Genomic DNA, 12,698 nt, shown 5'->3' with positions numbered 1-12,698 from the left:
CAAGGCTCTGATTTAAGCCTACTTAATCCAACAGTATTTTTTTGAGTATTTGTAACAAGAGTTGGCAAACTTTTTGTGTAAAGGGCCAGACAGTAAATATATTAGGTTTTGTGGGCCGTACAGCCTCTCCCCCAACTACCCAAGGCCGTCCTTGGAGTATAGACAGATGCTCCAAGGAAACTTAACTTCATTTACAAAAACAGGCAGCAGGCTGCATTTGGCATGGTTTGCTGACCCCTGATCTATAATATGCTAATCTTGGGCTAAACAACAAAGGTAATTTTTGGAAGTTGCAAGATGTGAGTTCCTATCATTCTCTAATAGATTCTAATCCTAATTAGATTCTCTCATTTTTATTAAGCCCTAACCTGGTTGGCTAGAGAAGCTGGAAGGCAGGGATCCTTCTTCTAGAAGGATCCCTAGGCCCACTGAAGTGGGTGGAGCTAAGGCCCAGGGAGGTGGATGGAGCTTCTCCCAGAGGTGGGAGCACTTCTCCCACAGGGAGGTGGGCGGGGCTGTGCCTGGGGTGGGCGGGGCTGCCGCTGGTGGGCGGGGCCTGAGCCAGCCACATTTCGGGTCTGTTACACCCATCCTCACTGTGAGCCTGCCACGTGGGAGGGCAGGAGAGGGGCTCACTGTCTAGAAACAGTCCCAGGAAGGTAGCACGTATGCCATGACGCAGGCACGGTTAGAAGAAAGCATGTGGTGCTGAGGGTGCCTGGCTCCTAACCCAAACCAGAGATCATTCCAGAAGGAATGAGACTTGGCCTCTAGAAGCATTCACTCATTTACTGATGAGACATTCAGTAAGCACTCACTCCGTGCAGGACACTGTTGTCTCAGTACAGGGGATCCAAGGGTGGAACAAACAATGCTGGCCCCTCTGTGAACATGATACTCTAGTGAAGGGAGCAAGCAGGGAGCAGGAGCAGGAATAACCCCTCAGATGGTTTCAGAGCTGTGAGGGGGCGGGTGGAGGGCAGGGAGGGGTCACCTAGATGAGGTAGGACAGCTTCTCTAAATGAAGAAGAGGAAGGAGCTAAGATGATTTGGGGGAACACATCCCTGAGAAGGGACTGGCAAAGGGGCAAAGGCCTTACGAAGGCAGGGCAGAGAAAGGGAGTTTGGGGGTCAGCGGGGAGGCCGGACTGGCTGAGCACAGGGCACGAAGGGAGGGCATCCCACAGCATGAGGTCGGAGAGGTAGCTGAGGAGCTCCGTCATGTTGGGAAGAAATCGGATCTCATTCTAAGTGTGATGGGAACCACGAGCAGGGGACACTGATTTGGAAGGTCAGTTCTGGCTGCTGGCTGGGGAGGCGGGGAAGCTAGTCGGGGCTGTTGCGGACATCCTGGACGTCCTGATGAGAGGCTATGGCCGTTGGACCAGAGTGTTAGCTGTGCGGATGGCAAGAAGTGAGGGGCTGTTTGGGAGACAGGGCTGAGAGGAGTGGGGTGGCCAGGCCATTGGGGGTGGGCCCCGGGACAGGACCCTGCTGGGTTTCCAAAGGACAGCAGAGAACTGTGAGGAGGGACAGGGTGGGGGCAGGCGACCTAAGGGGGTGGAAAGGGGCTCAGCAAAGAGAGACACTCTGGCGTTGACCGTTCACACCCAACATTCCTCAGACTCAGAGGGGCAGTGGGACAGGCAGGGTGGGCCCCAGAAAGACGGCTGGAGCTCCTGCTCTTACCAAGGACAGGGACACAGTCTACCAGACCTTGCTCAACCAAAGGGCAGGATCTGTTGAGAGCCTGACACAGGGCCAGCACCCTTCTGGAATGGACAGAGGCCTGACCATGTGGAAGTGTGGGACGGTGGACCTCGCCTGGCAGAGCCATAGCTCTCGAAAAACCCTCTGAGTGTCTTCTCTCGGCTCTGTGGGGCTGAGCGTCCTGGTACTCAGGAGGCCAGAAAAGATCTGAGCCACCCCAGGGGCCATGGGTCCTTTTGGCTGCAGACAAAATAAAGACCTGGCCCTCCCGACACCTGCAATCTATAATAAATGAAATGAACAAGTTAATTATATAGTCTGTTAAACTATGAGGAGTGATATGGAGAAAAATCCAGCAGGAAAGGGGGATAGGAAATTCCAGAGTGGGGGTGGGGGTCAATAAAATCCTCCCTGTGAAGTTTGAGTAAAGGTCTGAAGGAGGTGTGAGGGAGGGAGCCATATGGAAAGCCGAGGGAAGAATGTTCCAGGCAGAGGGAACAGCAAGTACAAAGGCCCTGAGATGGGAGCATGCCCGGAATGTTTGAGGAACAGGTCTGAGGCCAGAAAGACAAGAGTAGAGTGAGCAAGGGGCTCACTCGAGCAAGGAAGAGCCAATGCAGAGAGGCCCAGAGGCCCCGGCAGGTCATAGAAAGGGCTTGGGTATTGCAGAAAGCCATCAGAGGGTCTCACATTCTACAGGACCCTCTGGTTGCTACATTCATAAGAGACTGAAATAGGACAAGGGCAGGACCAGGCAGAACAGTTAGCCTGCTGGCAATAATCTAGACAAGGGCGCCTGGGTGGCTCAGTTGGTTAAGCAACTGCCTTCGGCTCGGGTCATGATCCCGGAGTCCCGGGATCGAGTCCCGCATCGGGCTCCCTGCTCGGCGGGGAGCCTGCTTCTCCCTCTGGCCCTCCCCCCTCTCATGTACTCTCTCTCTCATTCTCGCTCTCTCAAATAAATCTTTAAAAAAAAAAAATATTCTAGACAAGAGAAGATGTCCTGAACCAAGGTAGAAGCAGTGAAGGAGATGGGAAGGGGTCAGAGCTGGAAAATATCCCCAAGGATCTGCAGATAGGATTTCCAGAAAGTCTGCATGTGGACTTCCCAGGGAAGGAAGGAGCCAGGCTCAGTCCAAGGCTGGAATTGGGGAGAATGGGAGGCTCAGTGTCAGCCGCCTTAAGTCAGAGAGGCCTGTGGGGCTCCCTGGGGACATGCCCTGGAGTCTGGGACTCCCGGGACAAGTCCTGGCCCGAGACAGGAGTGTGCCTGTTGTCAGCAGGCAGATGATATCTAAAGCCACGAGACTTGACGAATGGACCAAGGCAGCAGAGCAGAGAAGAGGGGCAGGGTCTGAGCCCCAGGATGCCAAGGCTTAGAGGCCAGGAAGATGAGAAGGGCCCGGGGAGGGGGCTGAGGAGGGTGGCGAGTAGGGGACCCGGGTCACCCCTACCAATCTCATTCCACCAGCTGGACTGAGGATCTAGAGCTGAGAGGAAGGAGAGAGAATGCCAGAAGGACATGGCTGGACAGGAATGCAGAGCTCATCTCCTGGGCTGGCAGAGAAAGTGGGGCTCACTTGCTCTCACACCATCAGGCCAATTTTTGGGCATCGTCCAGAGCCTCTTGGGGGGCCTGGCAGAAGGCAGGCACCCAATCAATATCTGATGGAATGAATGAATGACTGAATGCCCTTAGCCCCCCACCCCCATAGGTATTTGAGGAGTTCCACGGCTTCTCTGGAACCACAGAATCCTGGGCCTCCTGACATCTCGGCCCCATGAAGGTGTGGCCAGTGTGGCCCTCACCCACACCCATCACTAGCTTACGCAGGAACAAATGATGACCAGACCTGTTTTCCCAGCAAGCTCTGGGGGGGCCACCGATGTGTCTGCTCTGGTGTTTCCCCATCTTTATCCCTCCTTAGCAAAGCGGGAGCGCAGGTGAAGACAGAGGCAGTGGTGACCCAGGTGTGACTTCCTTTGATGGCCAGTGTTTGTCCGTGTGTCTGTCTTTATGCACGAGGGGGTGAGTCTGCTGTGTTCTGTGTCATTTGGTGCCTGTGCGTCCATGCATCTGAGCGTCTGTCTGAACATGTAAGTGCATGGTTGCTTGTGTCTGCTTGTGTGTCTGTGGGTCCCTGCAGGGTGTGTGTGTGTGTGTGTGTGTATGTGTGTGTGTGTGTGTGTGTGTGTGTGTGTGTGTGTGTGTGTCCAGGAGATGGGAGTCGGTATTTCCCAGGGGCCACAGTGTGATTTGGAAACATCCAAAGCTGCCGCCCTTGCCCACTCACATCCATGCAACCAGAGCAAACGTTTCTGCAAACAGGGCCAACCCCCTGCAAGCCACACAGGGTGACACTCTCAGTTCCGTACTGGTTCGTTTCTTTAAGTGCTGGTTGCACCCAGCAGGCTGACTTCACCACCTGGTCCTGACTCACAACTGGCACTGGGATAACCACCAGCCTACGGAACCCCGGGCCCATGAGAAACTGCACCGGTCCCTTCTGCCACGATGAGAACTAACATTTCCTGGCGCTCGGCACAGACCAGGCGCTGTCGTAATTGCTTAAAAGGTCTTGACTCATGGCTCTCATCGCAGGCTGTGAGCTGGGTGTGCTCACGATCTCTCTACGGCAGGGGGACAACCGAGGCTCAGGAGGGCCGCCTCCCTCCCGACTTGGTGCCGCTGATCCACAGCCCCGGGCACAACAGGGAATGGGACAGCCTCTGGCGCCTCCGCAGATACCACTCCCCCAGGAAGCTCACGGAGCTTCCAGAATTCTTTTCCTATGTCATTCTATACAGCACACTTGACTACTTTAGACATTATCTGCGTTCCCCTTCACAACACCCTGGGAGGTAGGTCCTGTCGGTGTCCCCATTACACAGACGAGAAAGGGGAGGCACAGAGGCTACCCAGCCAGTGGCGGGGGGGGCTGGGCTGGGGCCCCAAGGAGGCCACGTGTGGAGCCCAGACTCTTAACCGCCACTCTTGGCTCCTCTCTCTCCCCTCATCCGCTGTCTTGCCCTTCCTCTTCCTCCTTCCCTGAGGATGGTCTCCTCCAGGAACACCTCCTCCCTCCTCCTCCTTCCCCTGTGCTCCCTCCCCCTCTCCCCCGCTCTCTCTCACATTCATACACACATGCACACACAGACGTCCGTGGTCCTGGCCACCCCATCCAGCACAGCCTGGAGGGGAACGAGGGAGAGATGCCCAAGAGCTTAGAAGCTCCTCCTGAGCCACTCCTGGGCCATCCTGTCCTTTACGAATGGGCCAAATCCCAAGTGGGATAGCAAACATTAAGAGTTGAGCCCCATGTCCAGAAAATCAGGAGCCCGTCCTCCATACACCTGGTAACAGCAACCATTCTGATCGAAAGCCACAGGTGACACAGGTCACAGATAGGACGGTGCCCTGGCCTGGCTGAGTGGCCCCCGAGGGGAGGTCTGGGGCACACAGGACCATCAGAGACAGACAGCACCCTAGAGATCATCTAATCCAGACAAGGAAGTGGAAGCCAATCACCCCACGTGATTTGCACAAGTTCCTCCTGTGCCGTCACTAAACCCTGGGGCTCCCCAAGCCCCAAAGCTAGCCCTCACCCTTCCACGGGCAGGCTCTCCTGTGCTCACCTCTGTGTCTACGACCCCCCATTTACAGCTTCAGCCCAGACCACACCTCTGTGCCCTGAGCCCGCACATCTACCGGTGAGCCCCCGACCCTGGCCTGACCTTGGCCTGCCTCATTTCCTTTAGAGCTCCCCAAGCCCTCCAGGGACTCTTTGTGATCCACGGTCTTCCAGTTCCCTGAGCAAGGATTCTTCCTCCAGCCCTGCTCACGCTGCTTCCTCTCCCTGGAACACTCCACACCCTGTCTCTTTTCTGCCCTGTTGGCTTCTCCTTATCCATCAGATGCTAGCTCCAACATCACTCCCTTCGGGAAGCCCTCCTTGATCCCCACATGAGCTCAGAGGGGTGGGAGGCACAGGCCTGAGAGCCAGGGTGTGCAATGGTCAGACACCCAGACCCTAGAGGCAGACCGCCTGGGTTCACAATCCAGCTTCTCCACTTCCTTGCTGGGTGGACTCAGAGAAATGGTTTAACCTCTCTGTGCCTCAGTTTTAGCTGCTGTATGAGGGGGTAATTCCAATACTTACTTCTCAGAGTTGTAGTGAGAACTGATGAGTTAATATACATACAGTGCTTAGAACAGTCCCAGCATACACTAAACACTCAATGAACATTAGCCATCTACATGCGACATTAGCCCGTCACTTGGCTTCGTGGTGCCATATGGATACCTTCCAACTCATAGCACTTTATCCTGGTTGATAATTATATGTTTATCTGTATTATTATCTGGTGACATACATCTCCTTCATGAGAACCTAAGCCCCATAAAAACATGGACCAGGCCTGTTTTTGAACCCCTAGCTCTCCCATGCCCAGCCTGGAACCTGGCACCATGGTGGGCATTCAGTCTGTATTTACTCACTGAACTCACAGCTGATCAAAAGCAAAGCATCTCCCCTCCCTGGACCACGTGGCCTTTCCCTGGTACAGCATATTACGTGCTCAGCCAGGAAGAGCCAAACTGCAGCTCGTAGGCCACATCTGGCCCACCAACTGTTTTTGCAAATAAAGTTTTATTGGAAAAGGACCACACTCATTTGTTTACATATTGCCTAAGGCTGTTTTCATGTTACAACAGCGAAGTTGGGTAGTTGCAATAGAGAACATATGGCTAGCAAAGCCAGAAATAGCTACTCTCTGTCCTTTGACAGAAAGTTTGCCAATACCGGCTTTAGGTATTTATAATCTCCATGATGCCAAGGCCACGGCTTCGTGGGGTTGGTCTGAGGTTTCAGCGGGTTTATCCACGTGCCAGGATGGGGCCTGGCACATAGGAAGAGCTCCATAAATGTTGGTAGGTACTGTGTGGTTCCATATGCTTACTCGTAGGAGATCAATAAATACTTATTCGTTGAATAAATCAGATACCTTCTGCTCCTCATGACAGATTTTAGCACTGAAACCACACTAGCTTTGGTGGGAATCAAGACAATTCATGGGCAAGTAGTATCTGGATGAAGGAGGGGGGAAACAATAGAAGTAATAAATATCATACCTTTTACTATACACTTTCCAGGTTGGAACCAGCACAGATAGGATCCAGTTTAATCTTGACAACAGCGCTTCTCAAACTTCCGTGTGCATACGACTTGGGTCACACACTTTTGTTTAAAATGTCGATTCTAACAGCTGCAGAGTGAGGCCTGAGACCCTGCAGTTCTAACAAACTTCCCATGATGCTTCCTGGGCTGCTGGCCCTCCGACTGCCCCCTCCCCCCCTCCCCCCCGCCGCCAAGCAGCGGGGCCTTACATTCCTGTAAGCTGGATGGTAGGGTTCCTTTTCCCATTCTGCAGGATGCAGAAACAGACCCAGAGAGGTAAAGACCCTTGCCCTTGGCCACGCTGTGAAGGAGTGACAAAGCCAGGGTAAGAACTCAGGGGCACCCCCAAATCCCCACTCTGCCTATGATACCACCCAGCCAGAAAGACCTCCTTCGAGAAACTTCTCCAATGTAGGAGCCCCTGAAGTCACTTCCTGCCCAGCCTGAATCTGGGTCCTGTAAACTTCAGCCTCCCTAGGCATGGTGCTGTTTACTGGCTGTCCCCTGTCACCTTCGTCCTGGGCAAACCTCTTCCGAGAGAGGCTAGTGTTTGGGTTGGCTCTGCTGGGCTGGAGAGGCTACTGTTTGTACCGCCCGCTGGTTACCCTGCTCTTGAGCACATCATAAGCTGCTTGGGACCTTCTGAAGTAGTCCCATTACTCTCTGGGGCTGCAACTCAGCAGACCTCTCTCTCCAGCCTCCTTCCATCTTGTCTTTGCACACACGTCCGTGCGCACATGCGTGCGCGCGCACACACACACACACACACACACACACGGCTGCACACACAGCATCCCAGCTCCCTCCACAGCTGGTGCTCCCTCTCTCTGCTGTCTGGAAGGCTAAGTTGGGATATCCGGGCTCTGCCGGCAGGCTGAGCCGACGCCATCAAGCCCCAGCTGCCTGGGAGGCATTTGCTCTGAGGGTGCAGGCTGGGTTTGCCAAATGTGGGCATACGGTGGGCAGGAAGCACCGCTTTCTCGGAGGGAAAAGACTGGAGAGCTTCCTCCCCGGCTCTGCTCCTCTGAGCCACCGCGGCTGCCCCTCTTGGAAGTCACACCAACCTGTCTTTCCCCCTTTTTGCTGTCACCCTCCATTCCCAGCTGGTCAGACATCACATCCACACAGAGAGGGCAGAAGCATAAGAAATCATCTAACGGTCCACCCCCACTTTTATACATGGGGAAACCAGAGAGGGCGAGGTACGTGTCTCAGCCACACAGCACGTGAGTGGCACAGCTGGGACCCCAAACCCAGAACTCTATACTCTGCAGCACCCTCCCCAGGCTCCTTGGAAGCCCCACAGGGAGAGTGCAGGGTGGTCCAAAAGTAGGGCTGATCTGAACTTGAATCCTGACTCATGAGCTGGGCTGTCTTGGGCAAGTTACTTTGCCTCTCTGAACTTCAGTTTTCTTGTCTATAAACTGGAGCTAAAAAACACAGCCCCCTGGGCTGTTATGAGGATTACATTAGAGAATGCATGTTAGGTACTCATTCACGACTCAACACAGAGTAGGTGCTTATCAAAGATTCTCTCTTCTCTCCTGTCTTCAATAAGCTCCCCTATCCCCAGGTGCTTACAAAGAGGATTTAGGCGGCACTGAGTGTGCGTGTCCAGATATCATGTATGCATGTGTAGGGGTGTGGGGGCTGGGGGATCGGACTGGGGACACAACAGTTATCTTAAAATGGCTTGCACGGGGGGAATGTCCACTCAGATGTGGGGGGAGGCGGTCCGTCCCTGCTTACGGGAGAGGAGAGCCCGATTGCCCAGTAACCCAGCTGCTCCCCTTGTGTGCCTCATCCTCTGGCCCCTAGTTCAGGTTCACTCTTCTTCAAGTCCCCCTAAAATAATCCATTCACCCAACAGCCTCAGTAAGCTGTGTAGACTTCCTGAAGATCCAGGGGGAAGAGCCAGGAGGAGTTTTATATCACACATCACAGCCAACTGCCTAAAATCCTCTTGGAAAAATTCCTCAAGTTCTATACAGAAAAACTCCCTTCTCCACAGATTTCTGTGGCCACACTACCACCAAAAGGGATGGGGAGCGAGGGGAAACTCTCCTCCTGGCGACTTCCTCTCCAAAATGCACATCCCCAGCCAACCAACCCCTCCGGCTCACCCCAGGCTGAGCCAAGGGGCCCTAAACTTCTTCAGAAGCCACTTAACCCAGACATGTAAAGAAATCCTCCTTTCCCTCCCAGGAGCCTCCAGACGCTCTGCCTCCTGCCTGGCCCACAGCTCCCAGGACAGGGACTCAAGCCCTGAGGTCACCACCACCTTATTTGAATCTGGAGAGAAGGACCATTGTACTCTCCAGAGACACTTTGTGGAGGACCCGGCACCTCTGGGTCCCCATCCGTACACTGCCCCCCCCCACATGCGCCCCCTGCTGGCCTGGCCGCCCCCCCCCACCGGCCATATGCGTCCCTCCGCCCTCCAGTCCTCCCACAGGCAGAAGTCAAATGTTCCTGAGGGTGTTCTTTTCTTGTGCCTGTTTGTCGGTCCTTCCTTCTCACTTTATCCTGAAGGCGTTTGTTTTTTTTTTTTTTGGCTTTTGTTTTTCACTTGTTCTTTTCTTGGCAACATGTCTGCTTCTTCCTCTGTCTGGACTGCCTCACCACGTTTATTCACTCAGTGAGCCTGCACTGGGGACCTGCGGTGTCTCCAGCACCCACCGAGGTGGTGGGGACAGAGAGATTAAAAAGAGAGAACTAAAAAACAAAAACAAAAACAAATAGCCACAGTTCTTGCCTTCATGGGACCACACGGCTTGTGGAAGCATATATAGAAACAAGTTTTTCCTGTACTATCCTTTATCCAGCCTTTACTACATGTCCTCAGAGACTTATCCAAGTGCATTATCAGAATCAGCTCATTTAATCCTCATGGCAGTCTGAGGAGGCGGGCACTATGACCACCCCATTTTACAGATGAGGAAATTGAGGCACAGAGAGACAATTCGCCCCACCCTATGTAGCTAATACATGCCAAAGCCAGATTCAGATCCAGGCCATGTGGCTCCTTCACCACGAACACACTGCCCCAGGTGGCCCAGCACACAGGAAGGGACGGATCGCTTTGCTTAAGCAAGTCAGGGAAGGCTTGACAGAGGAGGCAAGTTTGGGTTGAGTTTTGATGGATGGATAGAAGTTCGCTGAGTCAGAAAGAGCAGGAAAAGCATTCTAGTGAGAAAGGTCAGTATGTCAAAAGTCAGAAGCATGCAATGACATGACGTGGGAAGTTTGCTGTGGCTAGACCAGAGGGGACGTGGGAACTAGGAGTGGGGACCAGGAGGCATGAGGCCGGAGATGTGCTGAGACCAAGTCACATAGGGCCCTGTGGGCCTCATGAGGCACTGGCGTTTGGTCCTGTAGGCAGACAGGAGCCCCTGAAGGGCTGCAAGGTGGACACTGGCTTGTTCCCCCTTCCCTCCCCCGCTAAACAAACTTGACTGTGGCCCCGTGTCCACGAAACACCCACTCCCGTGGGCCACTCTCTCCCCCATGCGTCCCTCTGGCTCACAGCTGGGCCATTCTCTCTCTCACTGACCGCCCCCCCCCCAACGTGTTCCTCAGGGGCTGTGAGGGCCTCGAGCATTTTCCCGATCCTGAGTGTGATTCTGCTCTTCATGGGTGGACTCTGCATCGCAGCCAGCGAGTTCTACAAGACTCGACACAACATCATCCTGAGTGCCGGCATCTTCTTCGTGTCTGCAGGTAATGGCCTCTGAGCTGGGCGGGCCAGAACCCGGGCCTGCCTGTGGGGAGAAGGCCGAGGTTTGGGTGCTCCGTGGCTGGGAGGACCTGACAAAGACAGGAGGGAGGGAGAAGAGGAAATCTTGAGGACTTGCAACAGGTCATGTCATAGGGAAGGCAGGTTGTGCTGGGGCTCCTGCCCCACAGTAACATCCAAGCCCCCAGCTGAGTCCTCCAGGAACGTCCTGCGACTCGGTCTCTCAGCCCAAGGGCCCATCTCCCTCTCACCTTTTAGAAAAGGGTCCAAATCCCAGGTCTCTCTCAGAATACGGGGCCTATCCTCACTGCCCTGTCCCCTCACTGTCCCACCCCGGGGGGGAGCAGGCAGGCAGGCACCTAAAATCTGTTACAGGACAAGTCACATTGCTTCAGATGCCAGAAAAAGCCTATGGCCATACTTACCACACCCCGGCCTCCAACAGCTTCCCATGTGCTAATTCATTCAATCCTCTCCATGGCCCTGCAAGAGGGAGTCCTATCACCCCCACCACACACACACACACACACACACACACACACACACACACCACACACACACACACACACACACACACTTTACAGGTCTGCGAACTCTGACTCAGGTCACCTTGCCAAAGGCTTTGAATCTAGGCAGTCTGACTCCAGGAACCAGTGCCAACCCCCTGCTATACGAGCTTCAAACCTCAGTGCAGCCTTGATCAAGTTACTTAACCTCTCTGCAATCCATTTCCTCATTCGCAAACCCCCAGAACAGCACCGCACAGCCAAGGCGGGTAGCAAACACTCAATAAACAGTACCTCTTATTAGTAGTCCACACGTGGTGGTAGAATGCCTCCCTCTCCTCTCCTCTCCTCCCCTAGCATTGTTTCCATCAGCCGCCCCCCCCTTTGTCGCTCCCTCCAATATTTAGACAATGCTTGCCACTAGCCCTTTCCAGAACTGGCCACGAAATCCCTGGAGCCGGGAAGGCCCATGAGGCTGCCCTTGTCCGTTAGCCCTGCCCAGGGCCTGACACTGCGCTGGGAACTAACCACCCCTCTCTCTGACACCCCCACCCCACCCCGCACCCGCCCTGTGCCCCGCAGGTCTGAGTAACATCATTGGCATCATAGTGTATATATCTGCCAATGCTGGAGACCCCTCCAAGAGCGACTCCAAAAAGAATAGTTACTCGTACGGCTGGTCCTTCTACTTCGGGGCCCTGTCCTTCATCATCGCCGAGATGGTCGGGGTGCTGGCCGTGCACATGTTTATCGACCGGCACAAACAGCTGCGGGCCGCGGCCCGCGCCACGGACTACCTCCAGGCCTCCGCCATCACCCGCATCCCCAGCTACCGTTACCGCTACCAGCGCCGCAGCCGCTCCAGCTCCCGCTCCACCGAGCCCTCGCACTCCAGGGACGCCTCCCCCGTGGGCATCAAGGGCTTCAACACCCTGCCGTCCACGGAGATCTCCATGTACACCCTCAGCGGGGACCCCCTGAAGGCCGCCACCACGCCCACCGCCACCTACAACTCCGACAGGGATAACAGCTTCCTCCAAGTCCACAACTGTATCCAGAAGGAGAACAAAGACTCTCTCCACTCCAACACAGCGAACCGCCGGACCACCCCCGTATGAAGCCCGCGGGGGGGCCTGGCGGCGCCGCAGGAGGAGCGCGCAGCGCCCCCCCCCCGCCGCTCGCGTGGGCCCCCCCCCGAGGTGGGGGGGGAGAAGGGGGCGGGAACCCAACCATCCACTGGGGGGGAAAACCTTCCAAAAGCAAAAAAACAAAACAAAAAACAAAAAAAGAGAAAAACATAACAAGTAAATTTTAAAAAAAAAGAACAAAATATAAGAGGAACAAAGAAGCAAAACGACAGGAAATGTGACAAAAAAAATATTAACCGAGGGAAAGAAAAACAAACTTAAAAAAAAAGCGAGCGAGGTTAAAAAATTAAAAATAGACAATAAATCTAAAAGAAAATGCATGATTTCCCATGTACCATTATTTTAACATTTAATAAAAACCAATCTAAATGAAAAAATAAAAGGGAACCAAGATAACATTAAAGCAAAAAATGAGGAGCAG

General features: G+C 54.1%; 1 protein-coding gene across 1 annotated transcript in view; it reads left to right on the top strand.

Moving 5' to 3' along the window:
- Window positions 1-12,247, top strand: part of CACNG2 (calcium voltage-gated channel auxiliary subunit gamma 2) — a 108,917-nt gene extending 96,670 nt beyond the window's left edge. Inside the window, exons 3-4 of the mRNA XM_028115296.2 lie at window positions 10,467-10,607; window positions 11,712-12,247. Coding sequence (XP_027971097.1) covers window positions 10,467-10,607; window positions 11,712-12,247 — 677 coding nt within the window. The remainder of the gene's footprint in view (window positions 1-10,466; window positions 10,608-11,711) is intronic.
- The last annotated feature ends 451 nt before the right edge of the window (window positions 12,248-12,698 follow it).

This window comes from Eumetopias jubatus, unplaced genomic scaffold (assembly GCF_037043125.1).
Source record: "Eumetopias jubatus isolate StellerSeaLion01/CBP00866 unplaced genomic scaffold, mEumJub1_p1.0 scaffold_8, whole genome shotgun sequence".
Taxonomy (NCBI): domain Eukaryota; kingdom Metazoa; phylum Chordata; class Mammalia; order Carnivora; family Otariidae; genus Eumetopias; species Eumetopias jubatus.
The sequence above is the reverse complement of the archived record's forward strand: the minus strand, read 5'-3'. Positions and strand labels throughout refer to the sequence as shown.